At 50.1% G+C, this 17,228-nt stretch overlaps 4 protein-coding genes across 4 annotated transcripts; 3 read left to right on the forward strand and 1 right to left on the reverse strand.

Moving 5' to 3' along the window:
- The first annotated feature begins 645 nt into the window (after nt 1-645).
- Tmc (Transmembrane channel-like) lies at nt 646-16,188 on the forward strand. The gene is made up of 18 exons (XM_017232852.3): nt 646-717; nt 6,236-6,413; nt 6,482-6,760; nt 6,985-7,112; nt 7,465-7,569; nt 7,951-8,139; nt 8,219-8,349; nt 8,481-8,591; nt 9,320-9,414; nt 9,484-9,580; nt 9,644-9,736; nt 9,807-9,962; nt 10,024-11,920; nt 13,307-13,411; nt 13,487-13,668; nt 13,725-13,901; nt 13,963-14,285; nt 14,352-16,188. Exons 1-18 carry the CDS (start codon nt 694-696, stop codon nt 15,998-16,000), a joined length of 5,919 nt encoding a protein of 1,972 aa, XP_017088341.3. The 5' UTR covers nt 646-693; the 3' UTR covers nt 16,001-16,188.
- On the forward strand, nt 1,392-2,767 carry LOC108119596 (uncharacterized). Its single transcript, XM_017232854.3, has one exon. It carries the CDS (start codon nt 1,521-1,523, stop codon nt 2,703-2,705), a length of 1,185 nt encoding a protein of 394 aa, XP_017088343.2. The 5' UTR covers nt 1,392-1,520; the 3' UTR covers nt 2,706-2,767.
- Nucleotides 2,823-3,595, reverse strand: LOC108119598 (serine protease 1). Its single transcript, XM_017232856.3, has one exon. It carries the CDS (start codon nt 3,573-3,575, stop codon nt 2,823-2,825), a length of 753 nt encoding a protein of 250 aa, XP_017088345.2. The 5' UTR covers nt 3,576-3,595.
- Nucleotides 3,791-4,913, forward strand: LOC108119597 (MORN repeat-containing protein 5). The gene has a single exon (XM_017232855.3). It carries the CDS (start codon nt 3,870-3,872, stop codon nt 4,803-4,805), a length of 936 nt encoding a protein of 311 aa, XP_017088344.2. The 5' UTR covers nt 3,791-3,869; the 3' UTR covers nt 4,806-4,913.
- Nucleotides 16,189-17,228: the final 1,040 nt, after the last annotated feature.

Below are 17,228 nucleotides of genomic sequence, written 5' to 3' on the forward strand. Positions count from 1 at the left end.
GGGGAAACTGGGGGTTTCAACGGTGAGCTGTTGACATTTTTTGGGGCAGCGGCAGACATAATTACACAAGGATAGGCTGTGGTGACCCTGAAAGCAGGAAGTTCACTTTGTGTCATGTGAAACAGTTGAAAGTGCCCCGTGTCCTGTCCGTGTCCAACGTCATCCTTACTCGAGCCTTCGCACATAGCAGCTACACAGGACACAGGACACATGACCACACATACCCACAGACACACTTACTCATTGACACTTATCGCGTGGGTGGCGCGTTTAATTCACATTTTATTTTCAGTGCCCGTGGCTGCGCGCGTAATTGTTGCTTCCAGGACATATGGATATTGTGGCCAGGACCCGGGCATAGTCTGTTCGCGTTGGCGCTGCACGGCGGACGTGTGTGCGCAGTGAATCGCGCGTATTTGGTTGGCTGCCAGCTCGGGCAACCCAATTTATTTCGTACAGAGTGTCCAGCTCCTGACCATGCTGACCGAGGCCAGTGAAAGTGCGGAGCCATCTGGAGCTCCGGGGCCTGCCAGTCCCGATGCCGTGCCACCAGCTGCCACCACCATTCCCACTGCCACAGCCACCACTGCTCCGCCCCGGCGTCCCAAGCCGGGAATCCTGCGCCTGGACATCGGCAAGCCGCGGCGCTCATCAGGTGGTTCCGTCGATTTTCACAGCAGCAGTGGCAGCAACATGGCCACTGGCGCCACCAGTGAGGTAAGTGAGCATGATTTACGGCCCGCCGGGGAGTGCTTACGATTTGGCCAGGCCAACGGCATAAGCCAGGGTGTGGGTGCGAAAGGTAGCTGCAGCAATTGCCAAAGGCCATAAACACCAATCGCACTTAACTGGCGGTCACTGCTGTTTCTGGTTCTTTTTTCCAGAGCTGGCCAGGTCAAGCAATGCAAAGACCTGCTGAGCCACCTAAACGGTCAGTTAAAATCATTTATTACTCCGGAGCTGGACAGGAGCCAGTTGGCAATAAAGGGGGTCTCGAGGAATGCAAGATTCTCTGGAAGAATTCATACCTATTCTACAGTTTAGGATAGTCTTTTTCCAAGATATGTCTAAAATTTACAGAGTTACTAAACAAGTTAAATCAGATTTAAATAGCCAGGCAGGTAGAGCGCTCTTACCACAATCCACAAAATCACGCAACCAACTGGCTATGTCAGGCACCAGGGTATCCCGATGTTCATTAGGCCAGACATGCGACAACAGCATAAACCCAGAGAATGCGGTGGACACACCCAGGACCGCAGGACACACTGGACATGGAACGCACTCTGCCCCGAGTCAGAATGGCCAGAGCAGTACGGCTATGGGTGGGTTCGGGAGGGCAAACATTTATAGAGTCGTAAAGCTGAGGCGTAATCTCAACAAGCCAGGCCGAGTGGGTCAGGAGTTTGTCAATTGACACGTTTGAGTTCGTTTGGTTTATTCGACAACACAATTACCCTTTCCATCCGAGACGAAGCCAAAACTGATACACACGCTGGAAACGCTGGAAGATCCGCATAATGTCGCAATCGCAAGCGCACCCCGAAACTGTAGTGACCCAGCTGCGGCACTTTATAACGCGGAGCAGCTACGAGGGCGCCTGGGACAAGCAAGTGAACGTGATGGACGGCTTTGGCAGCTATCGGTATCCGGACGGCAGCGAGTACCGGGGACGTTTCCAGCAGGGCCAGTTCCATGGCTTCGGCCACCTACGTCTAGCCCAGCCGTACAAGTTCACCATCAAGGGCGAGTTCGAGCACGGCCGGCTGGTGACCATCGAGGATATGTGGTTCTCCGACGGCCTGCACGTCAAGGGGACCTTCTCCAACAGCGGCCTGGACTGTGCGGATTGGGAGTACCTGACGCCGCAGGATAGACGCTACCATCCGGAGAAGCGCTACGGCCAGCAGCCGGTGGGTCCTACCTCCTTCCTCACCGCCAAACTCCTGCCCAGGGTGGTGCCCAAGGGCTGCTACGATGCCGAGGAGGGCATCTACAACGCCGAAACCGGGTGGCTCACCGAGCGCCCCGCCCCCTTCACTGGCACCACCTATGTGGGATGTCAGCAGGAAAAGGACTGGATAATGCGGAATTGCCGGAAAGCCCGCAGCACGGACATTATCGAGCCATCGCCAAGCATGTGCCGAAGCGTCATTGCGAACAATTTGGCCACGGAGCGGGAGCAGATGCAGCGCACGGCCATCTACGCCCCTCGTGGCAAGGTAGATCGCGACCGCTACTACCACAAGCTGGACAAGCCGCGAGCCGGCGCCAGGAATAGCTCCCCCGGCGATCAAAATCCCCTGCAGGCATCCACCCTCCGCCAAAAACCCCTTGGTCCCGACGACCCTGCCCGCGCTACTGATTTGTGCGTCCGTGCCTATGCCCGCATGCTGGATAAGCAGGAGCAGGAGCAGCAGAGGCTCCAGAAGCAAAACCCATGCCAGCCAAAGAAGGATCCGGTGGCCCGGCCACGTGAATGGACCAGCACTTCGGACGTCCGCAATCCGCAGTCCGGCGGGGAGTCCAGCTGCGAGTCGGATAGCTTTGGGGAGTGCATGCTGGGAATCAAGATCAGCGACGATTACCTTTCCGCCAATATCATGGGCAAGAAAAAGGTCGGCGACAACTTCAACGTGGTCCAGTCGAATCTCATCCGTCGCACTAGCTACATGGACATGACTCGATCCATTTTCGAACTGTAGTTGTCCTGGTACAATCCCATGTTTTACTTTTCCACGATTAAAATTTCTTGTTATCCCTTGAAGGGACTCTTCTTTTCAATTCAATGCATTTATTAGAATTCTGGAAGAGAACCCACTTTAGTTGGCAATTCCAGTGTATCTGCGAATCCATTCCAGTTGGCTAGTGATCCTGGCGAATCCTGCCGGAATGCCCAAAGTGCAGCCATTGGCGGCCACAAACTCGGATATGCCCACCACAATGGAGCCCTGTTGGGTGACCAAAGGACTGCCGGCGTCGCCGAAACAGGGGGATCGTCCGTTGGGAGTGCGGGTGCACAGGACCTGGTCGTTGACAGTGGATGAGCCGAAGAAGGCGGCGCACTCGGAGTTGGGCATGATCTGTTGGTCGACGCACTGCAGCCAGTCGGGCTGGGAGTTGCTGAGGCTGGTCACTCCCCAGCCGCAGACACTGGCCCACCTGTTGTCGTAGCTCGAGCGATCCCGCATGGACGGCAAGTTGACCCGGTTGACTCGATTGCTGAATCCTACCCGAGGTACCTTCACCAGGGCGACGTGCTTGTTGCCAGTTACATATGCTCCGGTGCCTACAGTCACGGTGAACTGGGCCTGGCTAAGCCTGGTGGCTCCAAAGTATATGGTTACTCCGGTGCTTCCGGTCAAGCAGGCGGGCGATGTGAGGATCCAGGTGTCAGCAATGATGGTGCCGCTGCACCAGATGTTGCTCGACTGGAAGGCCATGCCCACCACATAGGGAGCCTGCCCGTCGTAGGCAGGATTTCCATTAGTGATGATATTCTCCGGACTATCCGAAGAGGCACCAGCCGCCCAAGAGGGGACTAGAGCTAATAGCACTACCAACAAACAATTCATAATTCCAGGAAAGGTATTATTGGCTCTCTGCTTTGCTTTTCGGGCTTATATACGAAAAGTCAAGGAAAGGTAATTAGTCAAAAGTCTATTAACATGCCCATTAGAATGGATTTGTTGGAATATCTTGGGACCTGACGGAAGTCACTGATTGAAACCTCTAATGTGCTCTGGAATTAGGAATGAATTAAGATACCCTCTAGATAACTCTGAGAACTCTGTCGCATTTTTTATTCAAAACTCTTCCGACACAAACGATTTTTTTATTTCGGATCGGAAACCACCTCATTTGAGAAGATGCACCACCTAAAGAATATTAGAAATAGCGCCAAACAATACGACGACTCCTTACTGACCGGATCACGATTCACTGGCAATTGCAACGACCTGGGCATGCAGGACTTTGGAACGTACGTCTACCCTGATGGCACTCGCTACTCGGGGTACTTTCTCAACAATCGATTCCATGGAAAGGGCACCATCCAGATGCCTGATTCTGCTGGCATCACCTTTGCCGTAGTCCACAATAATGGTCGCCTCGAGAAGATTGAGAAGATGAACTTCAACGACTGCCTGCCGGTGGAATTCGACGTGAGGGGTAGCAACATAACCTTTAAGCGGTGGAACTACTGCTCGAGTAAGGATCGTCGGTTCTACAGGGAAACTCTCACCCCCATGGAGGGGGTGGGGCCCAACAAGTTCCAAACCGCGAACGGACCCCAAGCACCTAACCTGCCGCGAAATGTCTTTGATCTGGGCTTCGGTCTCCTGACCCAACATGGCTTTGTCCTGGACAACAAGGACTTCGGCCATCACGTTTTGTATGGAGGATCCAGCTCCAAGGATAAGAGCTTCTATCTGGGATGTCGAGAGGCCCGCCGTTGGATCCGGGAGAACTGTGCCCACGGGCAACTATGGAACCGGCACATCAAGCAGAAGATCATCTCCTACTTCACACGCCACATCATACAAAACAACATCGAGAACTCTGGCTGCTCCAAGCTGAACGACATACCCAAGGGTAAGATGTGCCGGCGATCGAACAGCGCTGATAGTCTGGTGTCCGAGAACGCCAAGATGGCCCGCCTCCATGTGGCCACCGACTCGATAAGCTGCTCCTCCGAAGTCCATCCCATGAAGGAGACGAGGTACGATTGTGGCTGCAGCAAGAAGCCCGAAGAGCTGCCCTGGAGGCGCTCCTTGAGCGAGAGTGACGTATGCCGCATCAACTGAAGAGGTCCTGTCAGTTTAAATTCTTTGGATTCGATTTCTTTTCAAATTAATGTATAATTGAAAGCATAGACCTTACAGTTTTAATAAAGTCCTCAGAGAAGTAGTGCACTCTGAGGCTTGGTTTCGGCCCAAAACGAAACTGTGTTGACCCACATTCTAGGCCAAAGACAGGGCGTGTTAGGACGTGGAGATTTATGACTCGAATAGGCAGAACTGCAGCCGAACATGGAAAGCCACTTAGGCCTACCTGAAGATGGGCCTGCCTCTATATACTTTTTTCTTGCCTTGTCCGGTTTTTTGGGTCATCGGGCTTATACCCACCGACATTGAACTTCCAGTTGCCCAGTTTCCAAACGTTTCAAGTTCACCTGTACTAGGCCATTGGCACAGCGGGTAATGAACCCATAATCGCCGGACATTATGCTACACGTGCACGACCCTGGGAGGCAGATAAATTGGATGTTAATTAAAGCCAGGAGGAACTTCATTTAATTAAAAGGGACGAACGCGAAATCAGAGGAAACGAAAGGCTAAAACATGGCAGAATAGAATAGAAAACACAAAACACGGCGGAGAGCGCCAAAAACATACCATATTTCAATAGTGAGGGTATGCCGCTCCCAGGACATACAAACCTACTGGTATACGTGGGGGAAAACCCTGTGAAATTCGCGATTTTCTTTATCAACCCTTGCATGTTTGATTTTCATTTACATGGCCAGGCCAAGAATACAACGTGACTCAATATAAGACACACACACATACAGACATACATACACTCACACCCAGACACTCGCCCACTGTTGTATCTAAATGGACATTCGAAGTCCTGGCTGGTTACGCCCGGATACGGCGTTGTTATCACATGCCGCTGGCGATTTTTACACTCATTCGTCTTCGTTCCAACTGGGCGAGGAAGTCAGAGATATGTGCCTCGGTGGCCAGGACTTCCCTGGACTCCTCTGGCCGCCTGTCCGTGTAAATTCCTTTACGCCTTCTCTGGTTTACACACAGTATATCTGAGTGTGTGTTTGGTCCGAGTGTTGTTGGTTTTGGGCACGTTTTGGCTTTGATAAGTTGGCCAAGAGTGGGTTGGTCTGAGTGTGGCCCTGCTCCTTCATTCATATTCATTCATTATTAGAAAAATTTAACTTTTGCTCGCTCTTTCCACCTGTCTGTCCTTATATATATATAATATGCCAGTGTATAAGTGTGTGGCTGATGTCCTTTTGGTTAGACCGTTGGTCTTTTGGCCTGGTCAGCGAGCTAAGCCGTTCAGTCTGCCAACAAGACTGCTACCAGCCAGACAAAAATCTGGCTATTCTACAAAATTAAATAGAATCAAGCTAGAGCTTTAAAATAAAATAATCAATTGTTAAAATTAGTTCAAAAACCAATTGAAGAATTTAGCTAAAAGTGCTTTTTAATAGAACAACTCTGGAGTTACATCGCCGCATCAACTATCCGTAACCTGGGCTCCGCCATGCGACTTGAATAGAGGTGGCTGGCAGATGCAGAGTAGCGCCGATGCCAAGAGAGAATTCTACAGAGGCCAGAAAGGACGAAAAGCTGCTTCCCAGGAAGAGCAACGAAACTACGAACTAAACGGTAGGTGCAAAAAAAAAGTAGAGTAAGCCCTTCGAAAATTGCAGGACCTCAAACCCATTATCCCGCAGACTTTCCATCGCAATACCAGAGCAGTGACGCCGAGAGCTGCCATCTGGAGACACCAGGCATTGGAATTGGTATTGTGACCGAGGATGGCGGCACCGGCGACATTGACGATGAGGAGGACTACTCAATTTCCGTATCGGCAATAATGCAAAGACGTGCCAGTGTGCGCGGCTATCGAGGCAAACGTGGCAGTCGGAGTTCGCGACGGGCATCCAGTCCCATGGATCACGTCCTGGATAGTGTGGAGCGGCGACGCTCGAGTGTCTATACGACCAGTTCAGGCAAGTACTGTCCCAAAGTGTCCAAAACAGATTTTGCTTTGGTTAACGACCCACCGTTCTCATGGCTCACGAGCCACGGGTCCTGGGTGCCAGCTAATCAACGTCTGGGGGCCTGTTTTCTGTAATTTTTCATGCTACGTGCCCCCATTTCGCCGTATACTACGGGCTTGATGAGCGTATGTGTAATCTGTGTGTTTGCTGGGCTTTTTATTTCCTCACCATAGAAGAGGGCACCAATCAGGAGTCCACCCAAGAGCAAATCTTTGAGAACATACGCCTACACAAGGAGGTCATACAGTCGGTGAAGCTACAGCCATGGCCCATTCGCAAGAAGCTCAAGCTGGTGCGGCAGGTGGGTTGAGTTAAAGAGCTTTAAGATGATGGCTTTCGGGAATGTGAAAGTGGGTGGTTGGGCAAGTGGGCGTTGAGTGGGTAGGAATTTCTCCCCACCTTCTCCTTCCGAAAAAGAAAACTGGGCGCGTTCGTTTTCACGCCGCTTGTCAGGTCGTTGAAAATGTTACGACCTCCTTTCCCGTCTCCCGACTTTCCCAGCCAGAACTTTCATCAAATCCGGAGGCAAAGTTTTCGATTTCATTCACACTCACAATACCAACACCACCTCTTTATCTCCCATCTTGTGCTTCGCCCTGGCATTTTTAATGATGTTTGGACTTTGGACTTTCGACTTGCGGATCTGTTGACAGGCCAAAACATATGTGGCACGCCACGAGGGCGCGCTCCAGGAGCGCTTCGCCATGTCACGCAGCACGAGGGACTTGTGGGCGAGGTTTAAAATTTTAATGGCGGCAGTAAGTGATTTTAATCCCCTTAAGACCCCCCTCTCTTACCCCCTCCCAACCAGCACCCAATAAACCCAATCCTTGCTCCTCCCGGAATCGGCCGGAAATGCCGGAATGCACTGGCGAGGCTGGGCCCCAAGGCGAGTGCCTCGAAGCCATGCAAAATATTTATGTTTACAGAATTTATCGGCCACTTTCCGGCTGCCGGGACGGACACGGACATTCAATAAATCCACACTCGCATAATTCACAGAGTTATGCGGCGAAGAACCAATTAAAATACGAACTTTCAGTATGCAATTCCTCGGAAACATAATTCATGTGATATATTTTCCCTTCTCCCCCCATGTGCACGCTCTTTCTTTTGTATCCTTGCCCCTCTTTTGAAAGAGATGGCGCCACTGGAAACGAGAGACGGCCAGCTTCCTTACCGTCCTGATTCCCTGGGAGCTGAGAATCAAGGAAATCGAATCGCATTTCGGATCCGGCGTGGCCTCCTACTTTACATTTCTGCGCTGGCTTATGTGGGTCAATATCATGATTGCCATTCCGCTGGTGGCCTTTGTCATTGGCCCGGAGGTGAGTGTAGTAGCCTTTAAAGTAGCCAATTTATTTACAGACTCTTTTATGAGCCATTTCTGTCCTGTCTTTATCCCAGTATTTTGCCACCAAACCCGATGAAACGGATCCAAGAAAGAAAATGTCCGATCCGGAAAAGCGTGTGGCTGGAAATCTTTTTACGTTCTGGGAGTTTGAAGGATACTTGAAATATTCACCAATGTTTTATGGGTAAATAGAGAGTTAAGGCTTTTAATGGCATTTGTATCTGTTTGCTTTTCAAAGTATGAGTCTCTTTTAGAAAACATCTTATTAATTACTTTCCCATATCTTCTACTACTTTCTGGATGTTTCTCCCCCAGCTACTACTCAAGCACTTCCGGCATTAGCACGTCCGGATATAAACTGCCTCTGGCCTATTTCCTAACCGCCGTCCTGGTCTACATATACAGCTTTGTGGCCACGCTAAGGAAGTGAGTATGTTGGGGTTATATGGGCCGAAATGCAAGAGCCTCTCAGGATGTAAGCATATGAGTGGTTGTGGGGCAGGCACTTCATTAAATCCTTGGTCATCGAAGCCGCAAAAAGCAAACTAAATGTCGGACTGCTCGTTAATTAATTAAACAAAACTGAAGCGCTGATTAAATAATACAAATCTTGGCACGAGGCGTGTCTGGGGACCCGAATAAACTTTTTTGTTAGAAAAGCAAAGTGGCGGAGAAAAAAGACGGCATTGGCCATTATGATTTACGCACGCACGCAGAAGGCAGGACGCAGGACGAAAATCGTGGCAGAGTGGGCGGACAGGACAAAGCAGAACATAACAGAACTGAGGCGTGGTGGGGCGGTCATGGCGGCGGAAACGGAAACGGCAAAACGCCATTTTGACCGTGCGGCTGCCATTGGACTCGCTAGCTTTAATGGCTTTGTCGGCATTATGTTGATTTCGTAATTGAACAAAGTAGCAATGTCAACACACTGACCTTGCCCCCTGCCACTGCCGCTCTTTACTTTTTCTCCTTTTGCCACTTGGCGTTGCACGTGCTCGGCGTGCGTGAATTATTCAAATGGCCACCATGGCAGGATTCGAACGGGGATTGCCGGGATTGGAGCACAAATTATGGCTGTCGGTGTGGGTTAGCCAGGAAGGTGGGAAATCGCTTAACTGAAGGCTAAAAACTTTTCTTCGATCTGTCGACAGGATGGCGGAAAACTCTCGCAACTCGAAACTTTCCTCGAAGGACGACGAGTGCGTTTTCTCGTGGAAACTCTTCACCGGCTGGGACTTTATGATTGGTAAGTGGCTATAGCGAAGTGCCTTTTCTGTGCATCCTGCATGCTTGATACTTTAAACAACTCTCGCAGGACACGCGGAGACGGCCCACAATCGCATCGCATCCGTGGTGGTGGGCTTCAAGGAGGCCCTGCTCGAAGAGGCCGAGAAGAAAAAGGATAATCGCAAGTAAGCGGCGGCAGGACAACAGCTATTTACTTACCATAATCGATACGACGTCTCTTTTTTCAGCTGGCGCGTGATACTCCAGAGGATACTGGTCAATATCCTAGTAATGGGGCTGCTGGGCTTGTCCGGTGCCACGGTGGTGTTGTTGGTTAATCAGTAAGTGAATTGGCTTTAATTTTCAACACAAATTAAGGACTTTTCATATCGAAATTTTATATACTTTTAGCTCTGAGGACTTGGCCAAACATGACAACTGGCTAAGTCGCAATGCCGTCAATGTGACCATGACCCTCTTGTCCTTTTTCCTGCCCATGATATTTGAAGCCTTGGGTTTGTTTGAAAACTGGCATCCCAGGCAGCAACTGAGATTGCAATTGGCGAGGTAATCTTTTCGATTTTACTCCATTTTAGTGATGTTATAATAGACCCTCTTCTCTTTCCAGGATTATGATACTTAATATGCTTAACTTGTACTCGCTCATGTTCTCCTTCATCTACAAGATCAATAGCAAGGAAAGACCTCTGCAAATGCTGAAAAAGGAGAACGAAACCAATACTCTGGAGCTACAACATCTGCTGAGCTCCATTGAGGCCTTGAGGGCCATGGCGCCGAGTACTTCCTTGTTTGGTGACACCACCACGGATGGACTCTTCGACGATACCACCTCGACCTGGGGTGAGGATAGTACCTCAGACGGTCTGTTTTCAACTACGGCGGCTGCAGCTTTGGTCTCTACGGGCCTGCGGCGTCTAAAGTGCTACAATATGACTATATACTGCTCACCGCCCATACGAACTATTGTCAATGCAAAGAACTTCACCACCACACTGATGCTGCTTAATCTAACGACTCCGGCGCTAGTGCCTCCAACCACAACCACCTTGGCAACCACCCTGCCAACTACCTTGCCCACGACAACAACCACAATTTCAACTACCTGGAGCACCACAGAGCCCCCGACAACAACTACGACGTCAACCACGACGACAACAACACCTTTTACTACCTTGCCAACGACGACTACGGAGGCGACAACCACGACCGAAAAACTGACGACAACAACCACGGAAGCACCCACCTCAAGCAGTTTAATAACCAGCACCACAACCACCCCAACTCCCACCACAAAGCCAACAACTAATGCAACTACCGAGTCTACATCGAGTTCAACTCCAATATCAACTAACAATGCAACTTTCAGCACAGCAGCGGCAACCAATATAACTCCAATAAATGAAACATCTAAGGAAGGAACAACCACCACCACAACAACTAGAGCACCCAAGCCAGAGGATGGCTATTCGTACACCACCCAGGAGGACGACGACTCCTACGACTACGGAAGTGATGAGCCACTAGCCTCCGCTTCAACCAATTCTGACGATGAAGGGTACTCCGACTACACAGACTACTCTTCTAGTTCGCCTGTCTTTGAAGAAGTTGAAGAACAGGCAGACGATCCCCTGGCAAAAGTCCTGGAGCAGGTAGATGAGCTAGAGGATTCGGAGTCCAAAGTTCGAGCCAAGAGACAGGTGATAGACTTGCCCATCTGGACCAGCAAGTACAGTCGGAGGCATCGGAATGAGTCGGGTGCTTTGGGCGCTGCCTATGGAGGTACGACAGAGTCGGGCAACACACCTCCCAGCCGGAGACCAATTTTTTGGCCGCCATACAGGTCGACAGCTCCTAGCACGACAACCACTAGAAAGCCTCTCAATATTCTCAGTAAGGAAGAGTGGCAAAAGCTAAGGGATTCCTGGAAATTGCCTGGACCTCGCCAAACCACCACGACAACCACATCTACAACCACCACCCGAAGGCCAAGAAGAAGATTTCGAACCACGACCACGGAGGCATCGAGTACCACTGAGGATTCCACTTCCACAACGGAAAGTGCTACTGAATCCTCTACTTCTGACAGCACCACCTCTGATTACGAGAGCAGCAGCAGCTCCACCACCGAGGACGATATGTTTACGGAGCGGTATGGAAAGACACCCTACTACATTGGCTACGGGGACGTGGCGGGAATGGGGAACACCATCTACTATGACGAGAACAGCGAGTATCTGGAGCTCTGTGTGATAACCGTCTGCCCCAAAGGAGACGATATATTCGGCTTCAGCACCATCGACACTCCAGACACGACGACGCCGGGAGCGGGTGCGGGTGCGGGCGGAAAGCATCTGGCCACCGTGAAGTTGACGCCACTGGAGCGGAAGCAGAAGCGACTCAAGGAAGTGCAGCTGGCGATTAAGCAAATACAGACCAATTTGACTACCATGTGCTGGGAGACGTCGTTGGGCCAGGAGCTGTCCAAAGTCATCGTCTTCGATGGGGTGAGTAAATGCGTCGAGCCGGGAGCCCCCAAAAGTTCCCACAGTTTAAAAGCAAATTTATCACCATGAGCTGCTATCAATTTCCAGACTCCTGGCTCGGAAGCAAGTGCTTCTGTTTTAAAATCTATTTATCCTTAAAGATGATTGAACTCAGAAAGAGAGTGAATAGCCTTTTGGGCGTAAAATCCCGTTTAGCTAAATTATCCGGAAAATTTAACGCAAAATTTATCTTCCGTTTTTTGGAGAATCTTTTGTTTCCTTTTCTGGTTGGATTTTTGAGGCCACGGGCTTTAAAAAATCTAATTTTTATGTTAGCAAAGCTCAAGTCTGAAAAGCCACAAGAAAAAGTAGAAAAAATAGATTCAAAGTAGAAAAGTAGAAAAGTCGAAATGGAAACGAAAACGAAAAGCATTTTATCATAATAATCGCTCTCGGGAGTCGCCTCATTGATACGGAACCCAGCTGGGAGCCGGAAAAGGAACTGGATCTGGAGGAGTGCTCCGTTTCGATTTCCTTACCGTCGCCCCGTCACAAAATTTACATAAGCCATAAGCATGATTGTGAACTTTGGCGCACCCCCCCCAAAATTCAACTTTTATTCTTTTGGCCATTTGCCACGTCGAGTGTCGATTGGCATCCCATCGGGCACCCAGGCGGTGTGAACTTTCGGTCTAATCGTAAACAAATTCAAACGAATTGGTAAAGTTTTCAAGGTCGAAGAGCCACTTTTCTTTGTCTGATAAGGCCGCGCCATAGATTTTGAATAAAGTCAATAACCCTATTGGGCAGAGACAATCGTTTCAGACTTTTTAAAGACATCCACAATCTAGGGATTACTTGCCCTTTTATTTTTTGTACTTAACATTTGTCCAACAATCGTGTAAACCCCAAAAAAAACAACAGACATGGGTCCTGTATCCAATTTGATTATGCGCCCCAAGCCCCACACCCAGACCCCCAGCCCAAGCCCTCTACCGACATGGCGTACATAATCTCTATTAAACGATTTAAGCACATAAATTAGGCAAGTTACGAGCCGGGGACTTAAACGCATTTATGCTTTACGCATAACAAAATTCTCTGGGAAATGGGGGGAAATTGGGTTTCGGTCATGTGCGGTTAGGGTTTCGGTTACGGATTTGGATTTGGTTGGATTCGGCCTCCCGGTATCCGCCACCTTCGGTGTTCGGTTGTTCGGTTTTCGATTCAACTTGGGGCAGGCACGTGGTCGTGCATGAATTGCGACCACAGGACAGGCTACACAGTCGTAAACTAGAAGTCAGGATGCAGCCAGAGGTCCTGGCTTACGTGTGGCAACTTTTGAGCCATAACTTCCATTGCCGAGATCTCCATCTCTTAGTTAACCGCACATTCTACACCATAAAGCTCATGTCCATTGTGGCGCCGCTGTGCATTGACTTTCTGCGCGCACTGTTCGTGCGGTATGTCAATCAAAACTGGTGTTGGGACATGGAGAAGACCTTTCCACAGGTAAGCCCCTCCGGAGACGGCCGTGTCCTGTCGCCGTGACTAATGCTGGGCTTTGTTTGCGTTTATGTACCGCAGTACGGAGACTTCAAGATAGCCGAGAACATCCTGACGTTGATTAATAACCAGGGCCAGGTGTGGATGGGCATCTTCTTTTCGCCGGGCCTGGTGCTCATCAACCTGGTCAAATTGATGATCATGATGTACTTCCGCTCCTGGATAGTGCTCACCTGCAACGTGCCCCACGAAGTGGTGTTCAAGTAAGCGACTCTGGCCCCAGCTGGGCGAATCTGGGTTAATCGTCGTATCCTTGCAGGGCATCCAAGTCGAACAACTTCTACCTGTCGCTGCTGTTGACCATGCTGTTCCTGTGTGTCCTGCCCGTGGGCTATGCCATCGTGTGGCTGCGTCCCTCCTGGCACTGCGGACCCTTTTCGGAGTACAATCGCATAGCGGAGTTCATCACCAACACCACCCGGAATGCCCTGCCCAAGTGAGTTATCCACGTTAGTGTTTTGTGTGCCTTTACTAGGATTACCTGTAACCCCATTCAGACAACTCCATGAGCCTCTGGATTATCTGACCTCCTCGAGCACTGTGATACCTCTGCTCCTGCTGCTCATCCTCATCATCTACTACTTGGTTTCGCTCACGGGTGCCCTGCGCGAGGCCAACCAGGACTTGAGGACCCAGCTGCAGAAGGAGCGCGAGGAAGAACGCAAGAAGATCTTCAAGGTGCCGGAGGTGAAGCAGGCAGAGCCAACGGCCACGACGCTAACGAATCGCTGGCGCAAGGTCCTCGAGGCCAGCTCCCCGGTCACGCCCACCCAGCCCCCCGACTTTGACACGGAGGAGTACAAGAATCAGGCCCGCAAAGGTAAGCCAAGTCTAACATAAAAGATTCTCTGTTCACAAGTCATTTGTGATTTTCCGCCCCATTCAGAGCTAATCTCACGCATCATGAAAAAGGCGCTGCGCAAGGGATCCGCCACCTCCGACGAGGACTCCTTTGTGCGGCGCGACGACGACGACACGGACACTGAGCACCAGGACTCACTGCCCCACGACGAGGAGGCCAAGGACCGGCGCTTCGGCCTGTCACGACTGCAGCAGATCCGACGCACCCGGAAGCCATCCCTGGTGGACATTGTGCAGATTGCCAAACAGGAGCGAGCCCGAGCCGGATCCATTGCGGCCGGCAGCAGCGGCAATTCCGGATTGCAGCAGCAGGCAAGCGGAGGCAATTTTCCCATAAAGGAGCCCCATCCCAAGAGTCGCTTCAAGGTGGAGAAACACGAGCGCAAGGATAGGGGCAGCGTGAAAGAGAAAAAGGACACCAGACACAAGCAGCCGCAACAGCAGCCGCCACCCTACGAATCGCCCAAGGACAATGAACATGATCCGGATACAAATTCAAGGATTGTCAGCGAACGCCGCGCCAGCTTGCTGCGACGCAACAAGGAGCAGCGCCCGGACGAGGACGAGAATGCTGAGCCTCCGACACCCGATCCACCCCAGACGCCGAGTGTGGAAGCCGAGACGGCGGAGCAAACACCTCCGGAAGAGTCCACACCCGAAACGCCCACGCTGGCCAAGAGCAAATTCCACATAGTTGACGAAAAAAAGCCGCCGCAGGATAACGACGATAAGCCCTTGCCAACACCCAAGGAGAGTGCTGGGTCAGGAAGTGGCGGTGGCGGTGGTAGTGGTCTGGAGTCCATCGGACTGGGAAAGTTCAAGTTCCGTAAGCATAGAAACAAGTCAAATAATGTGGCCACTAAGCCGGAGCCCGAAGTCTTTAAATTCGATGAGAGGAGTGTTGAAAAAAGTAGCGATGTGGCCGCCACCCCAGCTTCGGAGCACCTGAACAGCGAACTATCCGGCGTAGAGGAACCAGAGCGCAGCCTACCCTCACCCACTCCGAGCCAGGGTCAAGGACAGGGTCACCATCAACGACAGTTGTCCGTGCTCTCTCGTCAGGGACGCAAAAAAATTGGTAATCTGTTGGCCCTTGTCCGCGAGGCCGTTAACCTCAAAAAGGACGATGTAGAGCAGCAGGCGGGCTCGGATGAATCCCCCGGTCCGACTACTCCCACCTACCTGGCCTATACACCGCCCCCACCACCGTCAGTATTGTCCAGCGTGTCCAGCTCCACGGCTCTGGAAATGCCGCCCACACCAGAACCAGAATCGCCGACACCCAGTGCCCCCCTGCACTTCGGATGCAGTACCTCCTCCCGGCCGCCAGTTAAGCCACCCAAGCCACCGCCACCAGTGGTTGCGGCTAGCGCCACGGCACCCACCGCCACCATAGACGACCTCGAGGAACTGGACCTACCGGGACCTATCACTTTTCCTAAACGTAGTGCCTCCCAGAGACGTCGGCCCATGCGACAGGACTCCCAGAGTTCGATTTGGTCGGATAACATACCCACCATCACAATAAGCACCACCGGTAGCGATGAGTGCATTGTGGACGCATCCACTCCGGAGAACGGATTGCCCGAATCGCGTAGTGGTTCACCCACAGGTCCTACGGTCAATATTATTAGGATTAACATTGAGGATAGAGAGGATGAGCAGGATAAGTAACGTGCCTTCCGCATAAGTGCCTTAAACGCCAGATTGTCTTCTTAATTAAACGAATTAGTATGTTCTTCCCACTCCAATCTACTCAGCTTCAAACTCGTTCTTCAGCATTTTGGTATTCTCTCTACTATCTAGCTACAAATTCCATTATCCATTAGTCTTATTTCCCTAAGAAACTATAATAAAGTCAGTATTGCACGAAAATACGTTTGTCTTTTTATTATAAGGTAGAGGGAAGTATATATAATATAACTAAGAAGTGCTTTAGTTGAACTTTGAGTTTTTAAATTGGCGCCGCTGCACCAGTGTTGTCTAACAGATGTTTCTGTTTTGAGCAAGCAGTGCAAGCAGTTTCAGATGGACAACGGAATTTTGAATATGTTATTTTGTTAACCAGATCAAAATCAAACATCGGTCAGAACCTAAAGCTTTTAACTTTAGAGAAAATTTATAAGGTATAGCTGACGGATTCTTCTTTGACTGAGCCTCCAAAGCACCCGTCAGAGTACAATATGTAAGGGCCGAGCCAAGTTGTATACGTTTTACCACGAAATTGTACAAATTTTTATTTCGTTTTAGATATTTTTTAAAATTATATTGGTGTCAGGTTTTGATGGGGAATACCAGTTTTTAGATCGGAAAGGTTTAACATTCCTGGATGGGACAAGTATTAGCCTAATGATGTACCTTTTTCCATCACGAAAATAAAAAAATATGAACTTAGGGAAGTAAAGGGTAGAGCTTTAAAATATTCCTTTGCAGTGGAATAAATACTTAAGTCTTCCTAAAAACGACTTTATTTTCCGTTCGTTAGATATAGTATCGAAGAACTTATTTTAGATTCGTATTATGTCACCAATATATCGACTGAAATGTAAGAGGAATGTGAAAAAAAAAAACGAAAACGCCTGCAATCCAAAGGTTAAAGCCTGGTGTCATTCTGGGATTGAGTTTCCCGTGGCTCAGCGCGATCAGAGTTGGGTTTCTTCAATGAAACCGAAAGTGCGGCGACGATTGCCGTACAATAACCTCCTTATCAGCTGGGCCAGCGATAACCTGCTAACTCCAAAAACTACAAACTAGCCGGAAAGTAGAGCAGAGAGCGCCCGACGCAGCTTCCGATGTATAAATACATACATTCATGTTCGTAATGGATCTTTTAAAAACAAGATCTGTTTAAATATTTGCCCACTGAGATGAGCAATTAATGGAACTTAATAAAACGATCATA

This window comes from Drosophila bipectinata, chromosome 3L (genome assembly GCF_030179905.1).
Source record: "Drosophila bipectinata strain 14024-0381.07 chromosome 3L, DbipHiC1v2, whole genome shotgun sequence".
Lineage (NCBI taxonomy): Eukaryota > Metazoa > Arthropoda > Insecta > Diptera > Drosophilidae > Drosophila > Drosophila bipectinata.